Source organism: Oryctolagus cuniculus, chromosome 2 (assembly GCF_051225735.1).
Source record: "Oryctolagus cuniculus isolate XC-2025 breed Fujian yellow rabbit chromosome 2, ASM5122573v1, whole genome shotgun sequence".
In the NCBI taxonomy this organism is placed as follows: Eukaryota; Metazoa; Chordata; class Mammalia; order Lagomorpha; family Leporidae; genus Oryctolagus; species Oryctolagus cuniculus.
The window spans coordinates 168,328,978-168,356,607 of NC_142868.1; the positions used below are offsets into that span (position 1 = coordinate 168,328,978).

Sequence of the window (27,630 nt, forward strand, 5' to 3'; positions counted from 1 at the left end):
AACACTATGAGAGAGCAAAAAATAAACTCATAAATTTTACCAGAAGATAAAGTCCATTTTCTATTCACAAATGCCTAATGAAAATCTTTACAACAAGCTAAGCAAAGCTCTAGACAATATCAACAATTTAGCATTTTTAAAAAATTAGTAATTATAGGAAAGATAAATGTCTTAAAACCTAAAGTTCCTGGTTGCCCCTCTTCCAGGCCAGCTCTCTGCTGTGGCCCGGGAGTGCAGTGGAGGATGGCCCAAGTCCTTGGGCCCTGCACCCCATGGGAGACCAGGAGAAGCACCTGGCTCCTGCCTTCGGATCAGCGCAGTGTGATTGGAGGGTGAACCAACGGCAAAGGAAGACCTTTCTCTCTGTCTCTCTCTCTCACTGTCCACTCTGCCTGTCAAAGAAAAAAAAAAAAAAAACCTAAAGTAAATCTACACAGTTAGAATAATCTCATCTGAATTATCCCAAAATACTGAGTTTGAGACACATTTGCTATCTGTATTTTTTGCCAATCCTCCCAGTTTGTTTTTAACTTTTTCTCCCCAGTCCACCAGTTATTACTGGGAAGGGATGAGAAGTAAAAAGAATGACCAGATCAAATCTGATTATTTTCATTCTTTTAACAAGAAAATGAACCTCATATGTTCACACAATTGAAAATCAAAGAACAGAAGAATTTCCCAGAAAGTCAAGATGTATTCAAGAAAAGTGGACTCAGGGAATGAGGAGACGGTTAATCTGAGGTCATGGTTTGCTCATCAGAGGCTGTAGATTAATAATCTGTGGTTATAATTTGATAATCTGTGATTATATCAATTACCAAACTCTCAGCATCTGGAGTACACAGCACAGCAGGTGTACACAAATACAAAAGCAGAGTTCATCCTGGAGACTGATGGAAAAACCCTGCGACCCACCTAATTTCCTTCAAGGTTCCCACTCCTCGAGACCCCACACTTAGCACTGACACTGGGAGTCTCAATTATTCCAGATGCTCCCACCAACTCAAACTTATCTTATATAGCAATCAAGAACACTTGCAATTAGGAGCAGTCTGCCTGATGGGCTTTGAGGGCTCTTTTTGAAGAAAAATCAGCAGCTAAGGAAAAAAAAATCACAGCAACTCGGATATAATTGGATGTGAACTTTCTACGGCATAGCAAAAACTCTTCTTATTTTCCCCCTCAAGGCCATTGCTAAATGTTATCTACAAGTCATGGTGAATGAAAATGTCATTGAGTCTGGAAATTTTGATCACAAACCTCTTAAAGTACCATTCACTCTTGTGTCTATAAATTACTTTAAAAAGACATTTCCTGTGTGTAGATGGTAAGAATGGAAGTATTTTACTTTGATGGTAGAGTGGCAAGAATTTAATTTCTGCTCAGGACAATCTTCACGAGTGTTACCAATACAATGTGCTGAAACAGAGAATATCACATTTGGGTATGTGTAGCCTTAACACACCGTGGGTCAAGACAAAAACTATAAACCTAGTCATTAACATTTGTGCAGAATGAAGTAGCAGAGGTTTAATCAAAAAGGGCTTATTCGGTAGTGCACTCAACGTCGGGATTGATATAGAAATATAATGCATCTTCTCTCTCCTGTGCAAAATAAATATGTGTGATATAACAGTACACTGTGAGACCCACCATAAATTTCAGCCATGATGGGAAAAATCACTCCTTCCTCTGCTCAGATGAGAGGCTTGGCTCTGCTAAGGAGAAAAGCCATACATAAGTGAGGTGCATACATGCCAGGGGTGCACAAACGGCTTTTGGAAGGTGAGATGAAAGTCACTGAACTTCTATTTATATCTATTACCACACCTTTTCAAAAATTGCTTGTGTATATCTTATGATATATATGTACATTCCAGGCATATAATTTAAAAATGAATATAAATTTATATGAGCATCGAATGAGTTCATACTCCAAAACTTTTGGGAGACCATCTGCCTCAAGAAGTAAAGAGAGAAAGAAAAAGGAAGTCACCTACATCTGCAGCGCACACACACACACACCGCAAGACTGAACAATCCCCTTGCCAGCAGCATCTTCAGGCCCACAGGAAGGTCTGAGAACAATCTGTGAGCAGCTGGGTCAAGCATGGAAACAGTGCTGGCCTCTAAGCTTCCCTAGGTACAGCTGCTCTGGGGAGATAATTATCCTAACACAAATGATACTTTGGTCTACAAATGAGCTGAAGAAAAGCATCAATCTATTTTGGTGTCAGGTAAAACTTGATGGGTCCTGTACAGACTATTAATTTCATGGAGGATAAGCAACAGGGGAAGCAGATAAATCATTAGCAGAGTGAAGAGCTGATCCAGTGAATTCCTACCAAGTGTCTTACTTTCCTTTTCTTACAGAGAGCAAAATGACAAAGTGTTTATGTCCCACTGTCTTTGATATCTCTGTTTATCTCATTAGAGGAAAAGTGCTTCTGAAACCACAAAGACATGTTTTATTTCAAGTTTCAAGAATTCAATCCCAGATGATTCACACGAGTTAACATCATGCATACAGAATTACAATCTTCACATTTCTGAAGTCCTTTCATTTTTAATTTCACAAAAACAAGGCACTACAATATTCATTCCCTTTTTGTTTATTCTGTGTAATATGCAATATTAGAATTTGATGTATATACACAAAATACATATATTTGAAAAGTAATGCTAATTTGTTGTAATGAAAATTTTTAATTAAAATGAAGGCTAACACTAGAGTTGGAATTTCTTAAATAGTGTCAACGACTCTGATTCCTTTTCAACACTAGCTTCTCCAAAGTTCTATATGACTTATTCACAAGTCTCATCAAAGTTTATTTATTAAAGTCAGTGTTTTCAATCACTGACAGAAGCATTATGTTTCCAACTGCATCTCCTGCTACCTTGCTGTTCATCAGTAGTTGAAATATGTATTGCACTCGGAACAGAACGGCCAAGAGTACCCAAAGGGGTGTGCGACACTCCATCACTTCCAAGTGCAATTTCTGTCATTTCCTCACCAGTGCTATCAGCCTTCCCAAAGTGCTCTCCTGCCCCAGTCAGGTAATCTTCTCAAAGCCAGCCTACAAAGAGCAGTTGCTATATAATCCACTAGAAAGTACCAACTCCAATACTTGAAATAAACTCTGTGAAGTCATGGATTTCTTATTCATTGTGTTCACTCCTATATCTCCTGCACCCAGAAAAATACCTTCCACTCCAGTATCTATTTATTGAGTGAGTAAATGGTTGAATGAATGAATGAACTTGTCACTTCCTCTCAATTCCTGGGCTCCTTATGTAAACCATGCTTCACTCATTCACCTTAAAAGCTTCCTGTGGTCTTTAAATATAAAGGCTTCCTTCAACACCCCACCCCATCCTGATGGTAAAGGAAGGCCTGAAGCCCTAAGCTTGAAGATCATTCTGCTTGTGTTCCTACAAGGCTCCCTTGACTTCGCCAGTCATTCTGCTGAATGAAGGATGATTTCATTTGCTTCCGTCTCAGAACCAGTCCTTTGACAAGCAAAGCTCTCATGGTATCCAAAGTCAGCCAGTGTCACAGGAAAGGCATATGTGGAAGAATAATTCAGTCAACTGGCCTACTCAAACACAAAAGAACCCCATATATATCATCCAAGCTTCACACACAATGGGCTTTCAACAGCCATTTATTGAATTTGATAGTAGACTACTGAAATACAGTGTGAACCTAATATCTTTACAGCATTTGATTAGTTCTCATGTTATCCCCCAAGCAAGACAGTGAAATGTGGATTGGTTAATGGACAGCTATTAAGAGAACCTGCTGGAAAAACAGCTGTATTCAAGCTGTGCTGGTAAATGGTTCTTTGTTAGTCTAGTAAAACAACATAGGGTTCAGGTCTCAGTTCTTAGTAGGCTTATCAATAACTTTACCTCCACTCTTCTTGCAGGTCCTGGCTGGAGGTCCACCCTAAACCTTTCCAAAGCCTGGGCTGGAGAGAAGTAAACAAAAATCATAACCAGATGCTGAAAAGCAAAATTAGATCTCACAACTACCTATTGAGATACTGCTTTTCTGGCTCATATGAGTTCTCTTAAGAAGATTAACATTATAGAGTCAAATCTATACATATCATTTCTAAACTAATTTTTATTGCCCACATTGTATGTTTCCATCTCCTCCACATATCTCAGAAATATTTCCACTAGTAGGAAATTCAAACAATTTTAACCGTGAGAATATTTTCCATATTATCAACTCTACAATTTCCTCTCTGCAACCTTCACTCACCTCCTGGCTTTGACTTCTAGGACTACAGAAGAAACCACCAACTTCTTTTTCCTTCCAAAACCTAGTGAAACATGACAGGAAGTTCTTGCACCTCATTCTTCCCCAACCCACCATCTCCATCTGACTCAACTTTTCTTCACTTCCTAGAATTAAAATTTCTAAATGATGTTAAGACACACAAGGCAAGGTAATTTAGAGGAGAAAGTAAGAATAGAACTTGGGGCTCTAGTAACTCAAATTTGTTTAATTAGTTGTAATGTCAACTTCTAGTGTTATATGGCTCATTTCAGAAATTCATACCACAGCCAGTAAAATCCAGTGCCAAAAGAGAGGCGATAATGTTTATCTTAATATGATGCCAAAATCATCTGTTTGGTGACATTTTCCTTTCTCAAATTATGCATAGAATCAGAATTTTTAAAATGTTCATGTCATCCATTCATTTCACAGATGATAAAACTGAGAGCCAGAAGAATTAAGTAACCAAAGAAGGTTAGTAGCAACGTTTCAAAGTACTGGAATCACTTCTGGCCATCTTCCAAACAACAAATTATGACCAGTGTCATGACAGAGGACCAGTGTCAGTCCTTTCCTTCAAATTCCTCATTTTTTAATAATGTTAGCTCATTAGCTTCCCAAGAAGCTACATTTACCTTGTTATTATTACTACAATGATCAATTTCAGAACTAGAAAATCCTCTTTAAATAACATCAGCCTTACTAATACTACATACAAGGAAAGGAAGGCCAAGGAGAGCTGGACACTTGTTGGAGAATCTCCTGCTACGCAACAACAGAGCCAGCAATGGAGTCCATACCTTCTGATTACAACAGAACTCTTTACAATGTTCTACGCAAAGGATTAACTAAACACCATCAACATTATACATCTGATTTCATTTTCATCTAAAAGATGTACTAATCACCACAATAATCCAGTTCTTTTAACTAATATGTGAATTCTGTGAGCTAGATAATCATTTGTCAGAAAGACTGTAGAAGGGAGTTTGAACAATGGGTGGAAGGTTGGATTCAACAACCTCTCAAGTTCTGCCACCTCTAAAATTACTTCACTCTGGACTGTCCAGGAGCAGGACACCTCAGCTAGCCAGGACATATCCAGAGGTACCCTGTGGGGTACCCTCTCCTGCAGCAGGTTGAACTCTGCCCTGCTATCCCACACATTGCTCTATATCCAATTTACATGCAATCAAATTCTCTGGGCATAGAAAGAGTGCAAGGAAAGGCAGTTCTGTCATTTCCAAAGACGGACTACACTGCTTAGCTTTCAGAATCGCCTTGCCAAAATGAGCATTCTCTAACTGAGCGTCCAGATTCTGCTTTTACAGTTTGTTCGTGTACTATGCTACTATCAGAATTAATTATGCAGCATCTTCATGAAGAGAAATCAGATTTGGATGCAAGTTAGGAGAGGAGAGGAAAAGGTGCACTTCCCAAAGGAAGAGGATTGTACCCGATTCCCCAAAAAGTGCTGGAGTCCTTCCATGCACCGACAGATTTCAGATGGCAATCCCCAGCCGAGCTAGCCACAGGGAAGGAGGAAGTCGATATGTTTGCGAAATGAATATGCCAACTAACAAGACACTGAAGGCCAACAAATTATTAGCACCCTTCTTTCTATATAATTCCATTCTAAGCTGTAATTCACACAAACCAGTTCATTTGCTTTCCTGAATGGTTATTAAATATGAAAACACATTGATTTCAGACTTTTCCTTTTTTGAGATAATGAGTCCAAGAGAAAAGAGGCTTTTGTTGTTGTTGTGTGGGTGTGTACGTGTGAGTTTTCTCATCTCAGAGGGGGAAAAATCTATTAAGGGTCTAGTGCTGAAAGTTAAAGAAAGCTTCACTAATAGGATTGTCACACTGAATATTATTACATGAGTGGGATTACACAAAAATCCAAACTATCTGATTAGATGCATAAAAGCCAGGTGTTGCACAGATTTCAGACAAGCAAACTGACGCTCTACAACTCAGTGCCAAATAACAAGACAGCAAAAACAAAACCGTGCACAATGTTGTCACAGACGTTGAGGGTTCTACTTTAAAGGGCTTGGGCATTTTCTCTCCTTGGCTCCCCCTTGTGTGCCAGACACAGAGGAGAGGAGGAGCGGTCGGGTCGGTCGGGGTGCAGGGGTCATCAGGAAGGTTAGAAAAAGTAGGTGTCCTGTCTGCCTGCAGCTGCCTCCACCAGGAAAGAGATTATTGGTGTCTGAAGTCTAATCCACACCAGCCCTGCGCTTGAGGTCTAGGAGGAGGTTCCTTGGGTCTCCTTAGCTCCCAGTTAGCCAGCTGGGCTGAGCTGCCCACATCAGTTCCACAGGGTACCAATATCAGCACAATACAAGAGAAAGCCCTGGTATCCTCTTTCGAGGTTTGCAACATTTTTCTTTTCTTCCAAAGGGTATTTCTAAAAGGAAAGCAGAACTTGAGGGAAGGCGCCCTATTGGGAAAGGTTGAGTCTTTTTGGCGGGTACCTTCCTGGGGAAGAGGGTCAAGCCTCCTCCCCCCACCCCCAGACACACACACACACATAGAGGCATTCTGAGTTGGGCAGATGCAAGAGGCCAAAAGGAGAAGAGGAGAACAGCGGGAGAAGCAAGTAAAAGGCAGGAAAGAAGGAGGCAGAAGCACAGACTGAAGGGACAGGGACAGAGAGATGCATAAAGAAAGAAAAGGGGAGAAAGAAGGGAGGAATGACAAAAAAGGGAAGGAGATGAAGAAAGGGGGCGGTGGGAAAGGGTGAGGAGGACGCGCCGGGCAGCAGAGCTCGGGGCCGCGGCGGGGAGGTGGCTGCGGGCACCGGCGCGCCCCTGGGGACCCGCGCGCTGCGCTCCCCGGGCGGCCGCCGCTCACCTTTCAGGATGAGGGTGTCGATGTCCCGGTCGATGCCCAGGAAGTAGCACTTCCTCCAGAGGCCCGAGTAGGTGGCGAACAGCGGCCGGCCGCACTCAGCGTCCAGCCCGCCGAGCCCCAGCAACGAGCGCCAGGACTCGGGGTCGGCGCGCCCTGGGCCGCCCGGGAGCAGCCGGCGCCCCAGGGGCGGCGAGTCCCGCAGCGGCAGGTGCGACAGCGGCATCAGGCGGTTCTTCTGGTCCGGGGGGTCGGCGCCCGCGCGGCTGCGCTCACAGCTCTCCTTGTGGCGCCGGGGGTCGGTCTCGTACCAGTGGTCGGTGAAGATGGCCGTGACGAGCAGCCCCAGGGAGCAGAGGCTGAGGCCGAGGCTGAGCGCCGTGACGAGCGCCCGCGGCTCCATGGCTTCCCGCCCCGCCGCGGCCGCGGTGGGCTCGCGCGCCGCCGCCAGACACAATGCACTTGGCCGCGGCGCTCCGCCGCGCTCCCTCCCTCGCTCCCTCCCGCACCTGCCCCCCGTTCCCTCCGGCGGCCTCCGAGCCTCGGGCGCCGGCCCCGCTCGCTGCCTCGCCCCCGGCTCCACTCAGCTCCAAGCAGCAGCAGCCCTCCCGCCCCGCCGCGGCCCCGGGGCTACTCGCCCGCCCCCGCGCCGCTCTCACTTTCTCGCCTTCCTCCTCCTCCTCCTCCGCCTCCACCTCCTCCTGCTCCTCGCCAGCTCCCTCCTCACTCTCGGCGCCCCCCAGTCGCGCCGCTCTGCTCGCCCCTCTCCCCACCTCGGGACCCAGCGGTGCGCCCTGTGCCCGGAGCCCCCTTCCCTTCGCAATCCCTCTTCGCTGCCCCACTTCGCGCGCTCTCCCCTCGCCCCTGTCCCTACTTTCCCCTTACTTTTCTTAACTCTTCCTCTCGCTCTCTCCCCGGCTGCTTCTGTGCCCCGCTTCCCGGCTCCTGGTGCCTTTATACCCCCGCCCTAGACTCGCGGCCTCTCTCCACCTACCCCAGAGCGCAGCGCCGCGCGTCCTCTACCCCCCGCCCCCGACGACCTTAAAAGACATCCACCAGCATCACACTCAGGCTTGTCACTTGTCCGAGTTGATTTTGATCAGTGTCCCGTATTGCCCCCGGGAGCAAACCCCATCCTGGTCGGGCTGAGATCGTGTCGGCCTCTAGGGAATCTCGAGCCGCTGGGACCCCTGCAGAGCTCGCTCTCTCGTCTCTCTCTTTGCCTTTCACTTGCCCACTGAACCTCTAAGCGTTCTCTGTGCTCCAGCCCGTCTTCTCAAAAAAGACACCTAGTGTCACGGGAGCGAGAGAGCGCGGGCCGCAGATTTCGCTCCCGCTTCATTCCAGCCGGCTCTGAGCCGGACTTCTTTTCCGCTGACCACCACCATCTCCCGCTGGAGGAGCGGCCTCCTGGAATTTCTGTAAGCGCATCAGATCAATAAGCCCTTGCAATGGCACCTGCTCTGTGAGCTGATCATTGCCTTTGAATAAAGCAAGCCCCCAGTAATCAATCAAAGTAATGATTTTCTCCTGTGCAAGTTTCTCTCCGGGGCAGGGGAGGGCCATCACGAGAGCAGGCTGCACACCCAGGCCAACGACTGCGCTCGGTTCTGCTCTTCCATGGTGCTCATGAACGCTAATTCCAAGGACGGCAGGCAGATTCCCATTTTCTAAAATGAGGAAATGTGAGGACCCAGGATACAAAGCGTTAATTGCATATGCTGTTCTAGTCTATACCAGGGCTAATACCCTTGTGCCATCTAATGTCCTTGGGGCCATGTCGGAGACAGAAAACCATGCTGCAAGAGCCGAGGGAAGGCAATTCCTGTGTTCTTATGCTATGAAATATTAATGACTAAGAGATTATGAGGTATTCATTACATGCTAAATGTCATTACTCCATGATTTAATAGGACTTATTAATTAGTGCCCCACATCAGTTGGTATTAATGTGATTTATATATTTTCCTCTGGAATGACATCTGTAAAGCTGCTGTAAGAGTCTTGCTGGGATTTATTTTTGTTGCTGTTTGTACTCAGCATCTTCAGAGGCTATTTTTCTGCTAAAGAGTGTGTGCTCTTCTGAGCTACTCCATACACAGATCACTTAAGCAAATCTTTCCTTCATAGTGGACCCCCGTGACAATTTCTGCTGACCTGACAATGTGAATTATTGCTTGGATTTTCTCACAGCTTCAGCAAGATCTATGGTGAGTGCTAGTCTAATTAAGGAAGACAAAGAATTATAATTCTAGTGTTCCTCTCACCTATAAGCTTTTCCTTAACAAGAAACACGAAGCTCATCAAAGAAGTCTTATCTGGATTTACACCAAAATGATGAGACTTCAAAGCTTTCTTTTATTTGTATTCTATAATGTGTGTAAAACCCTAGATCTTTATGGATACCCAGAAAACCTTTAACTGTGAGTCCACAGTTGACATCTTAAACTTGCTCAAGTTGTCTTGTGTCCTTTTAAGAAATATCTCTTGAGAAAAAGTTATTACAAGCATGTCCTCATTCGCTTCTCAGGTCTTCACCTAATGTACTCCAGGAAATAAATCTTCAACCACATTTCAGAGTCACCTGATCGTCTTCATACATAACCCTGCACCCAGCAGGGGCTGGACAGGCACTTTTCAGGAGCTGTTGTTTAACCTGAAAGAACATACCATTCTGCCTCATTTTCCCGGCCAGAACTCCTTGATCATGCCCTTCTTAGAAAATAGCATTATCCTTGAGGTCCCTTTACATCTCTGTTTGAGATTGTCTTAGCATATAATCCAAAGGTTACTTATATGATGGATTGCCCTTGACAGAATTTCATAAAGAATGTCACACATTACAAATACGGGCCAGCAGAATGTAATGAGAGCACTGCCTCTGCTGGTGCAGCATTCACAGCATTGGCAGGGATGTGACGTATGATGTGCATGCAGGCTTTGCTATAGCCACTGTACACTGCTCCATCCATGTTGTTTTCTTTTTTAAAAGATTTATTTCTTTGAAAGTCAGAGTTGCAGAAATAGAGGGAGAGACAGAGAGAGAAAGAGAGATCTATCTACTATTCACTCCCTAGATGGCCACAATGGCCAGGGCTGGGCCAGGCTGAAGCCAGGAGCTTCAGTTGGTCATTCCCTGCTGCCTTTCCCAGGCACATCAGCAGGGAGCTGGATTGGAAGTGGAGCAGCTGGGGCACGAACTGGCTCCCATGTGGGACACTGGCGTCACAGGCAGCCCAAGGCTTTGCCTGCTAGGCTACAACACCAGCCCCTCCATCCATTTTTTTTTTTTTTTTTTTTTTTGACAGGCAGAGTGGACAGTGAGAGAGAGAGACACAGAGAAAGGTCTTCCTTTGCCATTGGTTCACCCTCCAATGGCCGCTGCGGCCAGCGCGCTGCGCTGATCTGAAGGCAGAAGCCAGGTATTTATCCTGGTCTCCCATGGGGTACAGGGCCCAAGGACTTGGGCCATCCTCCACTGCACTCCCTGGCCACAGCAGAGAGCTGGCCTGGAAGAGGAGCAACTGGGACGGAATCCGGCGCCCCAACCGGGACTACAACCCGGTGTTCCGGTGCCACAAGACGGAGGATTAGCCTAGTGAGGCGCAGCGGGGGCCCATCCATGTTTTTTAAACTTGATCTTTTTGTTATTCCCAACACCCTATTATCACCTACTAATTCCTGCTCTGTTATGGGATTGAGGAATACAAAGATGAATAAATGATTCGCATCTTCAAGTTACTCCCAACCTAGTGGCAAGAAACAGATCCATAGCACAAGAGGCAAGTGCTAAAGCAGAAATAAGAACAATGTGCTGTGGGAACATCCACAGTGAATAGACTGACTGCCTGGGGCAGCCAGGCAGGCGACATAAAGACAGTAACTTTTGAGTTAGTTCTCCAAGGATGAGTTAAACTTTGCCAAGAAAATAATATGGAGAGAATGGCACTGCAGTCAGACTCTCTCTCCTTGATTTTACTCACATACCCACCTCATCCATTTGGAGGCTTTACTACTTGGGGCCACTATAAAATAAGGTTTTCCTTACATGTTTAAATCATGTTGACATAACAACTTGCAGATGACAGGACGCAGAAGCCTAAGCCAGGACACAGTTAACATAGACAGGCAGCAAGCCTGGCATGGATGAAGATGAGAGGCAACCATATAGCCAGCCAGGGTGCTGGGGCAGTCTCAGCTTGGGCTGGGATGTGACCTCCACATTTTCAAACTTTGATATTATCCCCTTGCCTTAAACTTCTCTGTGTCCTCTCCACGTTGGAAATCCCCACTGCATTCCCTCAGGGAACAGCAGTGTCCTGAAATGACAGGGGTAAGGCCAGAGACTGTCCACCTGGATGTCTCACTGAATCATGGAACTCAACTTGTACAGATCTCAGTGTTCCAGCTGCCCCTCCCAGCTTCTCTTTCTCTGCTGCTGACAAGTCACTTAAGACTCAATATTTTTGAAGTTATCTGTTGTACAAAGTTGTAGAGATTTTTTCCTCTGAAATGTCTTTTATATCCCTTCCTTCCTCCACATTTCTACCACTTGCTATTGCTGTGCCTTCATCACCTCGTATATTTTTACAGCTTGATTCCAAGATCAACCCTTCCTACGGCTATTCCGGAGACGGTTACCAAATGCATCTTCCTCAGAAGTTCCTTTGACTGAGTCATCCTTCAGTTTCCAATTCTCCTCTCTAGGCTACAAAGAGTGATCCAGTATATTGCTCTCCAGTACTCCTTTTTTTCTTCTGTTTTTTTTTTAAATTTCCTCCCAAAGAAACCTTTTACTTAAGGAATACAGACTTCATGTATTTCACAAGTACAACTTTAGGAATATAGTGATTCTTCCCACCATACCCGCCCTCCCACACCCCTCTCCCACCCTTCTTCCTCCTCCTCCCTCTCCCATTCCCAGTCCCATTCTCCACTAAGATCCATTTTTGATTAACTTTATACAAAAAAGACCAACTCTATACTAAGTAAAGAGTTCAACAATGTGCATGGAAAAAAAAAAAATAAAACAAACAAACTGTCCCTCAACAGGCAAGACAAGGGCCATTCAAAGTCATTGCATCTTGAAGTTAATTTCACTTTTTTGAGAACCTTAATTAACTTTAAAGAGCACTCAAGAATGATACCTCTTTTGCTAGCACTTAGACATAGTTATAATACAACTCTGTGAGGACAGAGGTCCTGCACAGGAAGTTAATGCACAGTGACTCCTGTTGTTCATTTAACAATTAACATTCTTATGTAAGATGTTAGTGATCACCCAAGGCTCTTGACATGAGCTGCCTTGGCTCTGGGAGCCTTTTGAATCCACAAACTTCATCAATATTTAGACAAGGCCATAAGCTAAGTGGAAGTTCTCTCCTCCCTTCAAAGTACCTCTTTCTTTGATGACCACTTCTTTCCACTGGGGTCTCACCCACCAAGGTCCTTCTTGTAGGACTTTTTTTTTTCCACAGTGTCTTGGCATTCCATGTCTGAAATGCTCTCGTGGGCTTTTCAACCAGTCTCCAGTTCTTCTTTGTTGCTATCAGTATTCCCATAGCATTTAAACATCACAACCAATGTCTTGGCCATATTTAAATATTTAGAAAACAAAATGCCTTTGCCTTCGGCAAACATACTGACCATATCCAGGTTCTTTGTGACTTTCACTGGATTTCCTTCACAATCAAGCAGTTCTTTAAGTAAATATCTCCTTATGACAAGGTCCATATATACACACAAGGACCTCCAATTATCACAGAGCTTTGGCAATGATTTATCGACATACCTATGCTAAGCTAACCATGAATGTTCTAAAAGTCTTCATCCCTTTGTCTCAATGCCAAGACTAAAAGTGATATTCTCCTCATTTAAAACATTTGGATTCCACCATGGAAACCATATAATTTAACCAAAACCACTCACTACCTTTCACAAAGGGGAAGAGGTTTTTTCCTTGGTAATATCAGATTTTTTTTCAGCATTCAATGTAAGGAGATAGTCAATTGTATTCTTGATCTATAATATATCCTTTATGCAATATGTGAGGCATCTGATGTTAAAGTTATCACTCCAAATTATTCTCCCCAAACCACTGCATCTTAATGCATCAACATCGATTGAGCACCTCCAACATACTTGTATTGTGCTGTGTCCCACTGGTTATGCAGAAGCCTTTCCTCTTTCCAAGCTGTAGAAGAACAGAGGAAGAAGACAGAAATGCAAAGAGGCTGTATAAGGAGAGGACCAGCCTTGGATTAGTGCTGTCCCAGATACACACACAAAAGGCAACAGGAAAAGTCTAGTAGAGTGAAATGAATTTCCATTGGGAAGACCATGAATAAGCCAAGTGGAAAAGATGCTGTCTCAGCCGGCCTTGGAGGAAAAGGACTATTTTGTGTGTGTGTCAACTCAATCCAGGACAATGCCAAAAGTAAATTTTAGAAGCAACACCTACATCATGGTGCTCTTCTATACCCCACACGTGTGGTAAATCATCCTGGCAGTGCCATTTTGTCACTGACGAGTTGACTGGAACCATAAAATTCCACAAAACCCCAAAAATAGATGGTACCTAATCAGCTTCTCATTTCACTGACACAACACAGAATGTCACCATTCTTTTTCACATTCCTGGATTAAGCTGTTTCCTTTTTGGAGGCTTTAAGCACATATGGTGGGGAAAAAAATTCAAAGAATCCCATATCCATGTAAGTCCCACTCCAAGTGTGATGTTTTAGCAGATGGTGGCATATTAATTGCCTTACCTAACTGTATTCACCACCTTACCTACATTTGTGGATACAGGGCTTTGAAGTTACAATCTAGGTAAGCTCATTCAGACCATGTTTGACCACTAAGGGGGAACTGTATATTACTAAGGTGCGCAGTGTCTCCAGTTCAGTCACCTGTCAGGATGCCCAGACTAGTAGCAGAGCCAGCATTTCCAGGTGTCTCTCCTTTCTCTTAGTCTCAACCTTTCTCTTAGCTGTGTCAGCTCAAAGGCAAGGGGATCTGGGAAATGCACATGGGCACTGGGGTCAAAACATTTGTAAATTCCGAACCACGGCTTCTACCTGTGCATCCTTGACCAGTTTCTGTGCACTGTTACCCCCAACCTCCCAAACATCTATGTGCTGAAAAGCAGGGGTATCAACATCTACCTCATAGGATTAATGATTCATGACTGTCATATGCTGAATATATTCCTCCCACTATTTTCTCCCCCCTACTCCATCCATATTAATATATGAATGCATTTCAGAAAATCCATAGGTCTATTATATAAAGACTGTGTAATATAAATCTCACAAATACAAATGACTAAATAATTTATTAATGACATGATTTTTCTCATATTATTTATCATTTATAGCAATCAGGTAAGAGAGACAAAACACTATGCTCACTTCTTCAGTTAACATTACTGAGTACCCATCGGCCAGAGGCAGAACCTTCCAGACAGAGGGAATTGTCCTAGGTGCAAAGGTCCTACAGTATGAAAGAGCTGTGTATCACTTAGGAAATGAAAACAGACTGTTGTGGCTAGAGAGTAGCTAATGAAGAGGGAATGGCAGGAGATGAAGTTGCAGGGTTAGTCAACTCCAGATCATGCATGGAGTTAGGACTTTAGTCCAAGAAAACTTTAAAGAGTTTTAAGAAAGGGAAGGGCATGAATTGATTGGTGTTTTTTAAATGTCACTCAGATGACTATACAAAAAATGGATTGGGACTTGGGGTGTCAAGTATGAAGACAGGGAAACAGGAGGCTGTTGCAATCATTCAGAAAAGGGGGTTAGTAATTGGGCTATGGAGCCTTTAGTGGAAAGAGAGAGAAGTGGGTAAAGGTGGAAGTCATGGAATCCCTGTGAGTGCAGAGGAGAGAAAGAGGAATTGTACTACATTTCTGGTTTGGGTGTTTGAATAGTGTGCCATGTACTGACCAGGGAAAGCTAGGAGAGAAATGTATTTGGGGGAAGAAGTGAAATAATTGGTTTGGGACAGGTTGAATTTGAGATGTCACTTAGAAATCTCAGTTGTGTGAATCTGAGACTGAGAGTAAGGGAAAGAATTGGACTAGAGATTTAGATTTGAAAGATGGCAGAGTACCAGTGATATATTCACATTGGTATTGAAAATCATGGGACTCGGTGAGATTGCTTAGGGGAGAGTGTGCACAGGAAAACTAAGAGGTCTGGGTACAGCCTCCTCCAAGGTACTGGAACATCTAGAGCACCATTAGAGAAGGAGGTACCACAAAGGAGATCAGGAAGGAAAACAAGAGAGAAACCAAGAAAGTGTGTGTCTCAGCCAAAGCTGAGACCAGTAAGTCTAACAATACTATGGGTTGACACATCAATAGGGCAACGCAGAGTCTTAAATGAGGGATCAGAGGGACTTGGGTTCAAGTTCAAGTGTGATTTGGGGGGAAAGCAATTTATCCTCAATCCTCTGCTTTCTCATCTTTGAAATGGGGATAAGATTAATAGTATCCTTCTTAGAGACACTAGAAGAACCCAAAAACGTGACAAATATAAAGCAATCATCAACACAATGAACACAAAGACTGACATATAATAAATGCTCAATACATAAACGACAGCCGTTATCATTGTTGGCATTTATTACCTCCGCCAATAACATTTCATAGCTGCTCACATTTGCCCAACAATAACATCTGATGACTGCTCATATATACAGGCCATAATCTTGGCTGTGGCACAGAACACAACTCTCCAAAGGATTGTGTCCTAATGAAAAGCATGAAGGCCTACCATAAGGCCCTGAAAACATCAATTGGTGGTAGCGTTGGTGAAATGATGAGTATTCCAAAGTATGAGGAGCCATTATGCTCTTTCAATAGGCTATTTTGTTATGAACCCAAAAAAGAGCTTTAATGCTGTTTTGTGAATAGCAGAAATAAGCTGCCAAACTACGATAAGGTATCTCCATTTCTCAAGGTCTTTAAAATAGACTTGATAGAAAAGCCTCTGTAGCAAATGATTGCCCACTGCAACCACATTTTATGGGTATAAATCATGTTAAGGGAAGAAAGAGAGTGCCTGGACCTTCCCCTCCCCAGAAACGGGACGAGGGAAGCCATGAGAGGACAAGGGGACACTAAGCCAGCTGCGAACAGCATCTGGAGGAGAGAAAAGGAGACATCCCCCCTCTGAAAAGCACAGAGGAAAAAAAGACAAGACTCAGGAAGGACTCAAACCTCAGGAAAGATGCAACCCTGCAGCCGGAAGGTAGCTCTCCACAAGTGGTGAGAAACCCAAACTCGGCCCACAAAGGCTATGTCACCTCTCTAAATTCTCACTGTCCAGACCAGGAGACAAAGACTGATTCAGATGTCCCTGATGATAAATTCAGAACAAGTCCTCAGGCAGAGGGTAAAGTCATCACCCTGGACAGCTCTGTGTTTGTCTTCAATTCTTAATTTGGATAAAACCCTTGAAAAACTGAGTCTAGGTCATCATCAACAAGTTTGTGAATAGCTATTATGAACCAGACACACAGAATAATGCCTAACAGTGTGTTGTGTTCCTTGCAGCTCTTGGTGTGCCAGGATTTCATCAGGCACTGTGGAGCATAATGATCTGATATGAACAGTGCTTGGAGAACCATCCTGTTCTTTTGGAAGGAGTAACCAATTTGGCAGGACTATGGCACACACCTTCTCAGGGCTGCACCTGAGCCTCTGTAATGAATGTGGGCCATGTGGTATTGATGGTCACTCAAGTGGAGAAGCAAATGAAAGCTAGGGGACAAATCACAATCTCACCTCCAGCTATGGTTTGGAGAGGCAGGACCTTGTCAGGGTCAGATTTATGAGACTGATTAAAGGAGAGAGAAAGGAAATGCACCAATAGCCAAGAAAGAATCCAAGTGGGTAGCTTTGATATATGAGTTTCATCTGCCTAATTTATTTGGTGTCTGCAATCTGCATGTGATCTGAGTATGTGAGTGGCAAGCCAGGGAGGTGGTTGGCAGTGGGGGAGATGTCTCTTAATGTTTTCCAGCCAAGTCACCATGTGCCATTATGAACCCCGCTGAAATCAAAACACAACGGAAAAGGAGTCTCTAAGAAATCTCATATTTAGGCAAAAAGAAATTCCTGAGGTGTCAAACACTGATTTTAACCCCAAATACAAAAGGGTGCTTTCTTTAATTTCTCAGTTTCTTTTTTCTGAAAGATGGCTGTCTGTCCTGGTTCTGAATTTTGTGGGCACAGTTGTTTTGTTTTGTTTTGTTTTGTTTTGTTTTTGGACAGGCAGAGTGGACAGTGAGAGAGAGAGACAGAGAGAAAGGTCTTCCTTTGCCGTTGGTTCACTCTCCAATGGCCGCTGCGGCCAGCGCACCGCGCTGAACTGAAGGCAGAAGCCAGGTGCTTATCCTGGTCTCCCACGTGGGTGCAGGAGCCAAGCACTTGTGCCATCCTCCACTGCACTCCTGGGCCACAGCAGAGAGCTGGACTGGAAAAGGGGCAACCGGGACAGAATCCGGCACCCCGATCGGGACTAGAACCCGGGGTGCCGGTGCCGCAGGCAGAGGATTAGCCTATTGAGCCGCGGCGCTAGCCTGGGCACAGTTTTATTACTTACTTTTTTCCATTCTCACCCAGCATTTTTCCTTTTTCCATACCTATCACTTTTGTCAAGAATCCCAAGTCCTTTGTGTTAAGGAAGTGAAAATTTAGACTGGGTTCATAAGGCCCCCTTTTTGGATGTTATAATTGGTAGCAGTGGCAGAAAATAAGGTATGAAATCTTAAAAGGGAGAGGTCAACCTAGAATATAGCCAGGATCAGAATTAAAACTGTCTGTGGCTCCTGGGATCTGAAAGGAAATTGTGAGGAGATAGATTATTCTCAAGACCAAGGGAGAAAAGAAAGTGACAACAGCAGATAGTACATGATCAAGAAATGTTAACTAGGGCTACAACTTTATAAATTTTTAGGTAAACACTGCACAAAATAAATAACATACTAAGCAGGAAGTACAGGGCAGAGAGGTTTGGTACAATTACCCAACCTGATTCTGTGTGAGTCTACGTGTTTAAAGATTTGAATGGTTTATGCTTATGAGAATGGCTGTTTCCACAAATTCTCTTTCTTGCCTACTACTTTCCCTCTATGTTCATGAAGCTTTTATAAATTTATAGAATAATGTGTAGAGCTAGCATGTGTTGATCCCATACTATTTACCAGGCACTGTTAAGTACTTTATATGTTTTCTCATTTAACCCTTGTAACAGTGATAATAATGTTGTTATCATTATTGTCCCCATTTTACATGAAGAAACTGAAGCACAGAGAAAGTGAATAATATGCTCTTAGTGAGTGATGGAGCCCGGATCTACCCTACATGGTGTGACTCCACAGCCTGCATGCTTACCTTCCCTGTACTTAACAGATGACAATGTTTCAGAACTGGTGATTGAAGTAGAGTGGTGAGAAGTACCTGGTGCCTGGGTAGATACTAAAAGAATCAATAGGATTTGCTGGTGTGTACAATGTGTGGTGAGAAAGAAAAGGACTGAGTGGAGTTGTCATCAACAGACATGGGAAGGGCTATGCAGAGTACAAGATGGGAAAGGAACAATATCAGGAGCTCAGTTTGGGGTATACTAAGTTCAAGATGCCTGTTAGATATCCATGTAGAGATGCTGAGAGAGCAGCTGGATATGCAAGTTTAGAGTTCAGAGGAGAGGCTCAGACCAAAGATATAAACTTGGGAGCCAAGAAGATTCGCTTAATGATGGGACTTAAACCCTGAAGGCAGTTGATGTAAGCTACTGAATGGGTACTGGTAGGAGAGAGAAGAAGGCCACAGAAAACTGCAATACACTGAAGTCTAGGAGATCAATAGGAACAGGCAAAAGAGATCAAAGGGGAGTGGCCATGTTGTTGAATCCCAAGGAAGCCCTAGATTTGCCTACCCCACACAGAGCAAGCCAATCTCTGACCCCAAAATAGTGGGAAAAAGTAGTTTATTTTGCAACTTACATAGCAAGGGGTCAAACAGGAATTACTCAATTCCCAAATTCTGTGAGGAATGATGTATGGTGAATCTTATAAACTAAAGTTTAACAGTATAGAACCAGTTTATGTGCTGGTCCTTTGTTGGTCCACTGTTCCAGTGACCTTCCTTTGATTGGTCAGTATAGGAGGCCAGCATATTCTTTTGTTATGGCCAAGTGGATTCCAGGTTTGTCCAGGGTCTGCTGGTATATCAGTTACTATTTTGTTTGACCAAGGCCTGGAAATCTTGTGAAGTTCTAAAATTGATCCTAGCATTCAGATGTTAAATACTGAGGTGATCATTGAATTCTAAATCCATGATTCAGGATCTTGCAGGGCCTTAGCCTTGTGCCACTCCCTTAATTTAGTGAATTAATCGTGAAGTGTGTGTGTGGGGGGGGGTGATTTGCAATCATTAAGGTGAAAACAGAGGAACTGCAAGGTGAGGGACAGAAACCAGAGCCTGATAAAGTCTACATCAAAGGCATTAGGGATAGGGGTTTGGTTTGAGCCAGAGAAGTAAGAGATGAGAATGTGGAGTTCTGAGAGCTAAGTGAAGAAAATGTTTCAAATGGGAGAGAATCATCAATGTATCTAAGTAGCTGATTGGACAGGCAAGCTGGCAACTGAGATTGAGCATTGGCTTTAGCAATACAGAGATCTTTGGTGACCTTAATTGGAGCAGTTTTAGCAGAGTGCCAGGAAAGTAACTTGATTGGAGTTAAAATAGAATGGGAAGAGAGAAGGTAGAAGTGTATATACTTAACCCTTCCAAAAAGTTTTGCCATTACAGGAAGGAGAAAAAAAGAAAGAAGTAATAGTTAGAGATAGAAGTGAGGTTAGAGATAGACATGAGATTAGGAGGAGATTTTCTAGTTTTATTGAAGACAGGAGGATAAATAACAGTACACTTGTATAAGAATGATTAATGAGAGATGGAGAAACTGACACAGAAAAGAGAAGACTTCCTACAGAGGAAGAAGGGATCTGGTAGATAAGTGGAAAGATTGTCTTAGGTAGGCTTGCACATAATTCATCTAGAGTAACAGAGCAAAGAATTGAGGACATAGTGATATTTGTAGGAAGGTAGATGAGTGTAATGATTGAGTCCTACTGAAGTTATCTGCTCATCCATATTATCTTTAGTAATTGTTAATGCCTTCAGAAAAAGGAGAAATCTTACAGAGATGGCCAAAGAAGCAAAGATGGGGCTTATACTTTCAAAGATCTATAAGAGTAAATTGGTGGAGAGGAAGAAAAGTATTTCAGGAACAGAAAACCATGTGAATTCAGGGATCATAATGAATAAGGGATGTTCACAGATGGTGAACTCCATGGTTCTGCCAGAATGGAGGGTTTGTGATGAAAAGTTCAGCATACGCTTGGAAATGTTGGTTACGTTCAGATTGTAGAGAATTTAAGCAACACAAAATCTTAGTCAATGGAAAGAAGGATAATGACATGATGGAAGGAGAGATTAAACATTAATCTAGAAATGATAGTGAAACAAATGAGAAGAGGATTTCAAGTCATCCAAGCATGAGTAATGAGATTCATGACAGTGGCATTGGAAGCAAAGGATGAGATTCCAGAAACATTATGAATAAAGAATAGATAGTGCATAGATTGACCAAGGAGGGGGATCAAGGAGTAAATCAAGCTTGACTGGTGAGAATTCACGCCAAGGTGAAGCAGACAATGAAGGACCTGTTGACTAAAGTAAATAAATAAACATGTTGTGTGAGTAAGGAGGTAAATAAATCAGGAAGAAGAAAAGATTTGGAGATGGCAGCTCTGGCCATTTTAGTTAAGGTTGAGAGAAGAATCCTTGAGTAGAAACATCCACCAGATAGTGAGAAAAGTTGATTTCGCCCAAACCTTAAGACAACCACATATACAAGTTTGTGGGAGATGGTATAGAGAAGAGAAGAGGTGATGTCCTAAGGCAGAGAATAGGGAGAGGAGGAGGAACCAGGGTCAGGGAGCAGATTGTGAGTGAATTAGGGAAGCTGCACAGCCAAGAATGCCAATTTTCAAGGTGCACCTGGTCAGTGATATTGAGAATTATGAGAGCATCATTTAGCTGGTAGAAGAGATAGGGCTCCAGAGATGTGATCCTTGAGGGCTTCAGAAGACTAGGGTCCACAGAGAAATTAAAGCAGGAATCACATTTGTGTCTGAGGGGTAAAGAGAGGTGAGGAAAAATAAAGGCAACACATATTGCTTGACAACTTTGGCAAAGAGGGGGGAGGACTCATGCTGTAGCTAAAGAGGACAGAAAGGTTAGAGCTTTTTGGAGGTAGAGAAAACATGTATTTGAAGGAGAGACCCTAAACTTATCCACTAAATTTAAAGTTATAATTTGAAAAAAGAAAAATTACATTGTTAATAATTATACTATTATTTGCCTCTAATAAGATTTCATTTGTCACAGATTGATTTGATGTCAAATAAAGTTGAGATTTTTTTTTTAATTTATGGGTATCTATAGAGCAAAGGGATATAAAAAAGGTGGGTCCAAAGTAAAAGTTTCCACTTTCTATTTTTGTGGTTGCTTGTGGTAGGATAGAATAATTAGCCCCCCCCCCAGGACCTACAAATCTGTTATCTTACCTGGAAAAAGGAACTTTGCAGGTATGATTAAATAAACGATTTTGAAATGGAGAGATTATCCCATATTTTTTAGGTGGGTTTGATCTAATCACATGACTTCATTCTTTTTTTAAAAAAAGATTTATTTTTATTTATTTTGAAGGCAAAATTACAGAGCGAGAGCAAGAGAGAGAGAGAGAGAGAGAGAGAGAATCTTCTACCTACTGGTTCACTCCCTAAAAGCCCGCAACAGCCTGGGCTGGGCCAGGTCAAAGCCAGGAGCCCAGGCCAGTGCCATGGCTCACTGGGCTAATCCTCCACCTGCAGCGCCGGCACACCAGGTTCTAGTCCCAGTCAGGGTGCCGGATTCTGTCCCGGTTGCCCCTCTTCCAGTCCAGCTCTCTGCTGTGGCCCACGAAGGCAGTGGAGGATGGTCCAAGTACTTGGGCCCTGCACCCACATGGGAGACCAGGAGGAAGTACCTGGCTCCTGGCTTTGGATCGGCACAGCACACCGGCCATAGCAGCCATTTGGGGGGTGAACCAATGGAAGGAAGACCTTCCTCTCTCTCACTGTCTAACTCTGCCTGTCAAAAAAAAAAAAAAAAAAAAAAAAAAAGACAGGAGCCCAGAGCCCAGAATGGAAGTGGAGCAGCCAGGACAGGAACTGGTGCCCGTATGGATGCTTGTGTTGCAGGCAGCAGCCCAATCCACCATACCACAACGCCGCCTCCGACAGGAGTTCTTAAAACCTTTCTCATTACTTTCAGAGGGAGGAGGGACAACATGAAGTGGTCAGAGTGATGCAACACTGGTGGTTTTGAACATGGAGGAAACAGAACATGAGCCTAGGAATCAGGCAGCTTCTACATGGTGGAAAAGGGAAGGAAACTGGCTTACTCCAGAGCCCCTAGAAGTAACAAAGCCCTGGCAACACTTAGCATTAGCCCAGTGAAACTGATTTGGATTTCTGACCTATGGAACTGTAAGATAACAAATTGTCTTGTTTTTATTCAATAAGTTGGTAGTAACCTGACATAAAAGCAACTGGAAACTAATACAAGTTAAATTGCTTACTTTTTTAGACACTTAGCCCAAACTCATCACGCTTTCCCTCTCCCTGCTCCCTCTTTGATTATGCTCTAAGGGTCTACTAAATTCCAGAAGATGTGAAAGCTAAAATTCTTAACCACTGAAGAGTGAATGTTGAAACTCACCCTCCTGAGTTCCAGGCATCCTTTTCCTTCAAGCATTTATTTTACCTGAACACTAACTCCCTCACTCAAGGTGCTGCTCTGTCGGCCATACGGGACCAGGAAAGGTTTGAGAATTATTGTAGATGTTCCAGAAAGCAACAGAGAAGCCCAAGTGCAAAGTATTATGTCTGTTGCAGACACAGAAAAGATAAATCCAGTGAGTTCTTCCAGTTCATGCAGAGCTCCTTCCTATACCAAGATTTTTTTTCTTTCAACTTCTCTGAATTCAATCAGAATGCATGCTCACCTGGCAATTAACACAGGAACACATACATAGCTATTGAGCTAATTACCCGAACCCAACCTATCAAGACCCCCGAGGTTGCCTCTGGGCTCTGCATATGGACTCTGAAAACAGAAGAGTAACTGACAAGGCAGGAGTATAGTGAGTTAGCAGTGTTGATCCGGAAAGGGACTTTATTGTACAGGAGGAAGGAAGACATCAAGCTTAACAAATAGGAATAAAAGGAGCCAAGTTCATAAGCAGATACGAGAATGTGGATTGTACATAAAGACTTTATGGAAAAATAGCCAAAGAGGAAGGGTGAGGGGGAAGGAGGAGACATTGAAGAATGTTTATATTCTTAGCCCCACAAATAAAAGAGAAAGTTGTGAGGGATGCAGTAGAGTTCAGGCACATCAAGTGAAGGGCTCAAGGGAGGCTGAATTATGCCTGCTCCCATCGCTGTTGCTCTGGAAACTGAGGTCTCTTTCTCTTATTGATGATATCATGACAGGAAAAATGTACATTCTTTCGAAGTTGGTCTACATGTGACTAATTAGCACCGTTTGGAGAGGAGACCTGAATAGAGGCCTGGAGGAAAGGTGATTGTACAGCAATGAGTAAGGTCATAGAAAAGTTATCTTAACTTGGACCTTGGACAGAGAGAACGTCAGGCCCTGAGATCTATTACTCCTCTGGCTGAGCCAGCAAATGGGTGCAGGCATTAAAAATGTGCTTGTATATAAGCATTGGTTTGACAGTCCTGTGTGAAAGGAAATCCTCTGCTCTCCCAAAGCTGGCCAGAGAGCAAAGCAATGGGGTAGCCTGCAGCTCACCCTGCTTCACCGGGCCCAGGAGGGCTGTGCTACCCAGACGCATGCACACAGAGAACAACAGTCCACGGCATCCATCTCATAAAAACAAGACCAACGTCAAATCATAATAGACCCACTTAAGGGTGCCATAAGTTACAGCAAACTGGCCTATTGATTCTGATGATGTTGGTTTGTAAGTCATTTCTGGAAAAATGAAAGATGTGTGCCTATTTGTACATTTCCCAAGAACTTGTTCTAACTACACAGGAAAGGGGCAGGTGTTGGGGATGGAGGTGGAGGAAGAATCATGTGATGACTTTAACTATAAAACATATGGCTATTAAAATTCCATGGTACTAACATTACTAATATTAATGTTTATGTTTCTCTTCCCATTACTTGATCAAAGGTAATGAATGATATATAGATCCATCAACTTGTACACATACACATTTGTAAATATATAATACTTCTCAACAAATGAGTTAATGTGTGTGTTTGCGGGGGAGGAAAGGGAAGGGGGACTACAAAAATCCACAATTATGAACCCACTGCCACCTGGCAGCTGTATATCACAAGTGAAGCACAACTAAAATACTGCAAGTGAAAAAGTGACCTAGTGGTCTTGGAAGGAAAAAAACACATGCGTCTGTACCACACTTACTAATGCCAAACCTCCAGGGAACTGTAGTGGAAGTCTGTTGGCACACAGGCTGTTACACAGAGTGATAGGTTATATATTCAACTTTTATTAGCACTCCTGATTGTGAGTTCTTTGCTTCCTTTTAAGGCTAACCTATCTTATACCAGCCTACAGTAAGAATGTCCTTTTATTCTGACGTTTTAACATCTAGAGCTTTGCTGACCCTGGAGAGACTGTCCCTTCACAGGGCTAGCTCCTTGATAGAAACAGTAGGGGACTCATTTGGTAGCCCACCTTTCACATGCACTCTAATTAACACAGAGTCTACGCCCCATCACTTTCTTTCTTGGGCTCTCACAACTGAGCCACTGTCCCCATGCCCTAAGCATTCAGCGCCAGGTATCAGACAACTAGGGACAGCCCCGGGGCCCCAGAGCCTGCTACAAGTCTTCAACTGCCCAATTCTATGCCTGTTTATCTTGCCTTGGTTGCTCCTTCCCCTGGAAACCACATAAAGGCTTTTCCACAGCTCCCTTGCCTCCTGATCAACCTTGGTACTTGCTCACAGAGCCCTGCATAGTGTGTCCCCTTCTCTTGGGAACAGTAAGTTAAAATCTTTCCAGTGGCAGTCATCTCCCAATTTGTTGGTCTCACCATACCTGAGTAATAAAATCTGTATCTTCAGGCACAATGCTGCGAGGGTAGGTTCACGACAATTTTATTGAATAGGATTCAGCTATTTGGGAGAGGTATTAAAAATACCAAGGTGGGGATGGCACCGTGGCACACTAGGTTAATCCTCTGCCTGCGGCGCAGGCATCCCATATGGGAGCCAGGTTCCAGTCCCGGTTGCTCCTCTTCCAGTTCAGCTCTCTGCTGTGGCCTGAGAGGGCAGTGGAGGATGGCCCAAGTGCTTGGGCCCTGCACCTGCATGGGAGACCAAGAGGAAGCACTTGGCTCCTGGCTTCCGATTGGCGCAGCTCCAGCTGTTGCGGCCATTTGGAGAGTGAACCAAGGGAAGGAAGACCTTTCCCTCTGTCTCTCCCTCTCTCACTGTCTGTAACTCTACCGGTCAAATAAATAAATCAAATCTTTTGAAAAAAAACCAAGGCAATACTTTGATCATGAGAAAGGTCAATTTATTTTACTCTGGCCCATTACCAAACAGTCACATAGTAAATCCAATTATTTATCAAATATTTATTTAGAGTCACTACATCTGAGATACATTTGAACAAAACTCTGTTTGCTCTAAACTCAAGTGGAAGCCTGACATAAGCAGCTGAAATTAGAAAAGCTGGGAGAGAACAGTTCCCTTCCAGTGGGCCATGACCTCCTGAGTTAGTACAGATGCACAAGTCTGGGAGCTTCTTGATATCCCACCTGGGTACCCTGGGGAGGAGGGCCACGGCAGAGATGATGTGACCACGTCACCTCAGGTTCTTTCCAACCAATCTGCAGGAAGGGAGTTTGCTCTCTCCATCACATCACAGTGACACCTGATACTTCAACCTGCTGACAGAAAGAAGGTCTGCAGTGTCTTCACAAGGTGAGCATCTTTAAAAACACCAGGGAAATTGTTTCCAAGTTCATTGGGAAGTAGTAGGGGGGCAGGGGCTAATTGGTTTCATTTAAACAATCGTATACTTTTATAGAGAAAACTCTCCCATCCCTGTTTCATAATTGAAAGGTCTAAGACTTAGAAAACTAGAGATTTACCAGGAATTCATGGCCTAGCTGGGGACCGAATCTGTATTGGACTCCTGCAGTTCTGCCCTACCCACTTGTGCCATTTAGAGCATGGCAACTAACTGCCTAAACCTCACTTAGGTGCTCCGAAAGTGAGGATAACAGTACCTTTTACAGGTCTGGGGAGAATATTGCTCAAGATGTAAAAAGTGCTTTGTAAACCATAAAAGAGGACATGAATAATAGTGTGTTATTCTTTCTGATAAAAGAAAGGGACCAGACCAAAATAGTTTGGATGTACAGTCCTACCCTCTCTCAGGAGACAGAATACACATCCTAAACATGTTCACTCCAGTAGCCTAGATCACCATAGAACCTCTGTTTGTAATTATGGATTCATATTTTTTGGCTACAGTATAATCCCAGGATTACTTTGGGAATCTTGACTGAAACACTTTTAAGTGATTTGATCTCCTTTTTTCCAATATCCCTTTAGTTATAGAAGTAGTACATGTTAATTGCAAACTTTCCAGCAATATAGAAACAGAGAAAGGCAAGTCATGATGCTTCTATCACCTTCCCCAGATCCACTCCTCAATGGTAGCCCTGGACCACGCAGTTTTTTAAAACATGGAAATGGGAGCATACAACTCACATAATAACGAATTACATATGACTACTCGATGCTTTCCTTTAACCATCTCTGTTGGACATCTTTATCCTTGTAAAGCTGCCTGGCTCTTTTTCCCAGGTACCGAATATTCTATTTACATATTGTATCATAATTAATGGCTCCTCCCTTTTAGATAATTTCCAATTTGTTGTTTTTCGACACAATGCCATAATTGACTGTGTGTATATTTGTGGACACTTGTTTGCACATTTCTACAGAACTGGTTACAAGATGTCAAACTGTAGACCCTTGGGTAGAGCTCTGAGGACCCACACTTGAATCTTTTCACTTTCAGTAACTTCCCTGACTTCTCAGCATGGTTTCCTTGCCAACCACGCCTCTACACAGACAACCATGCATAAGCCCAGGGCAGATACAGTATGGATCATACAGAGCTGGGGACCACCCTAGAATAGGACCCATTACGTTAAGTTGCAGAGGGTGACTCAGCCCTCCCTCTCCTCTCGCCCTGTCAAACTCTGCTTTCCTGCTAACAAATGGCATCTGTGTGTACAGAGAAACTTTTGACAACACCAGTCTGGGGTTGCTTTAAATATACCAAGGAG

At 43.5% G+C, this 27,630-nt stretch overlaps 1 protein-coding gene across 2 annotated transcripts in view; it reads right to left on the reverse strand.

Annotated features, from left to right (window-relative positions):
- TMEM178A (transmembrane protein 178A) overlaps nt 1–8,112 on the reverse strand; it is a 69,236-nt gene extending 61,124 nt beyond the window's left edge. The window contains exon 1 of one of the 2 annotated variants that reach the window (XM_089326508.1): nt 8,033–8,112. Coding sequence is in view for 1 of the 2 variants with exons in the window: in XM_002709906.6 (XP_002709952.1) it covers nt 7,151–7,550 (400 nt within the window). In the remaining variant the exon portion in view is untranslated. Of the gene's footprint in view, nt 1–7,150; nt 7,731–8,032 lie in introns of those variants that run through there. The other variant, XM_002709906.6, reaches the window with a different exon arrangement.
- Nucleotides 8,113–27,630: the final 19,518 nt, after the last annotated feature.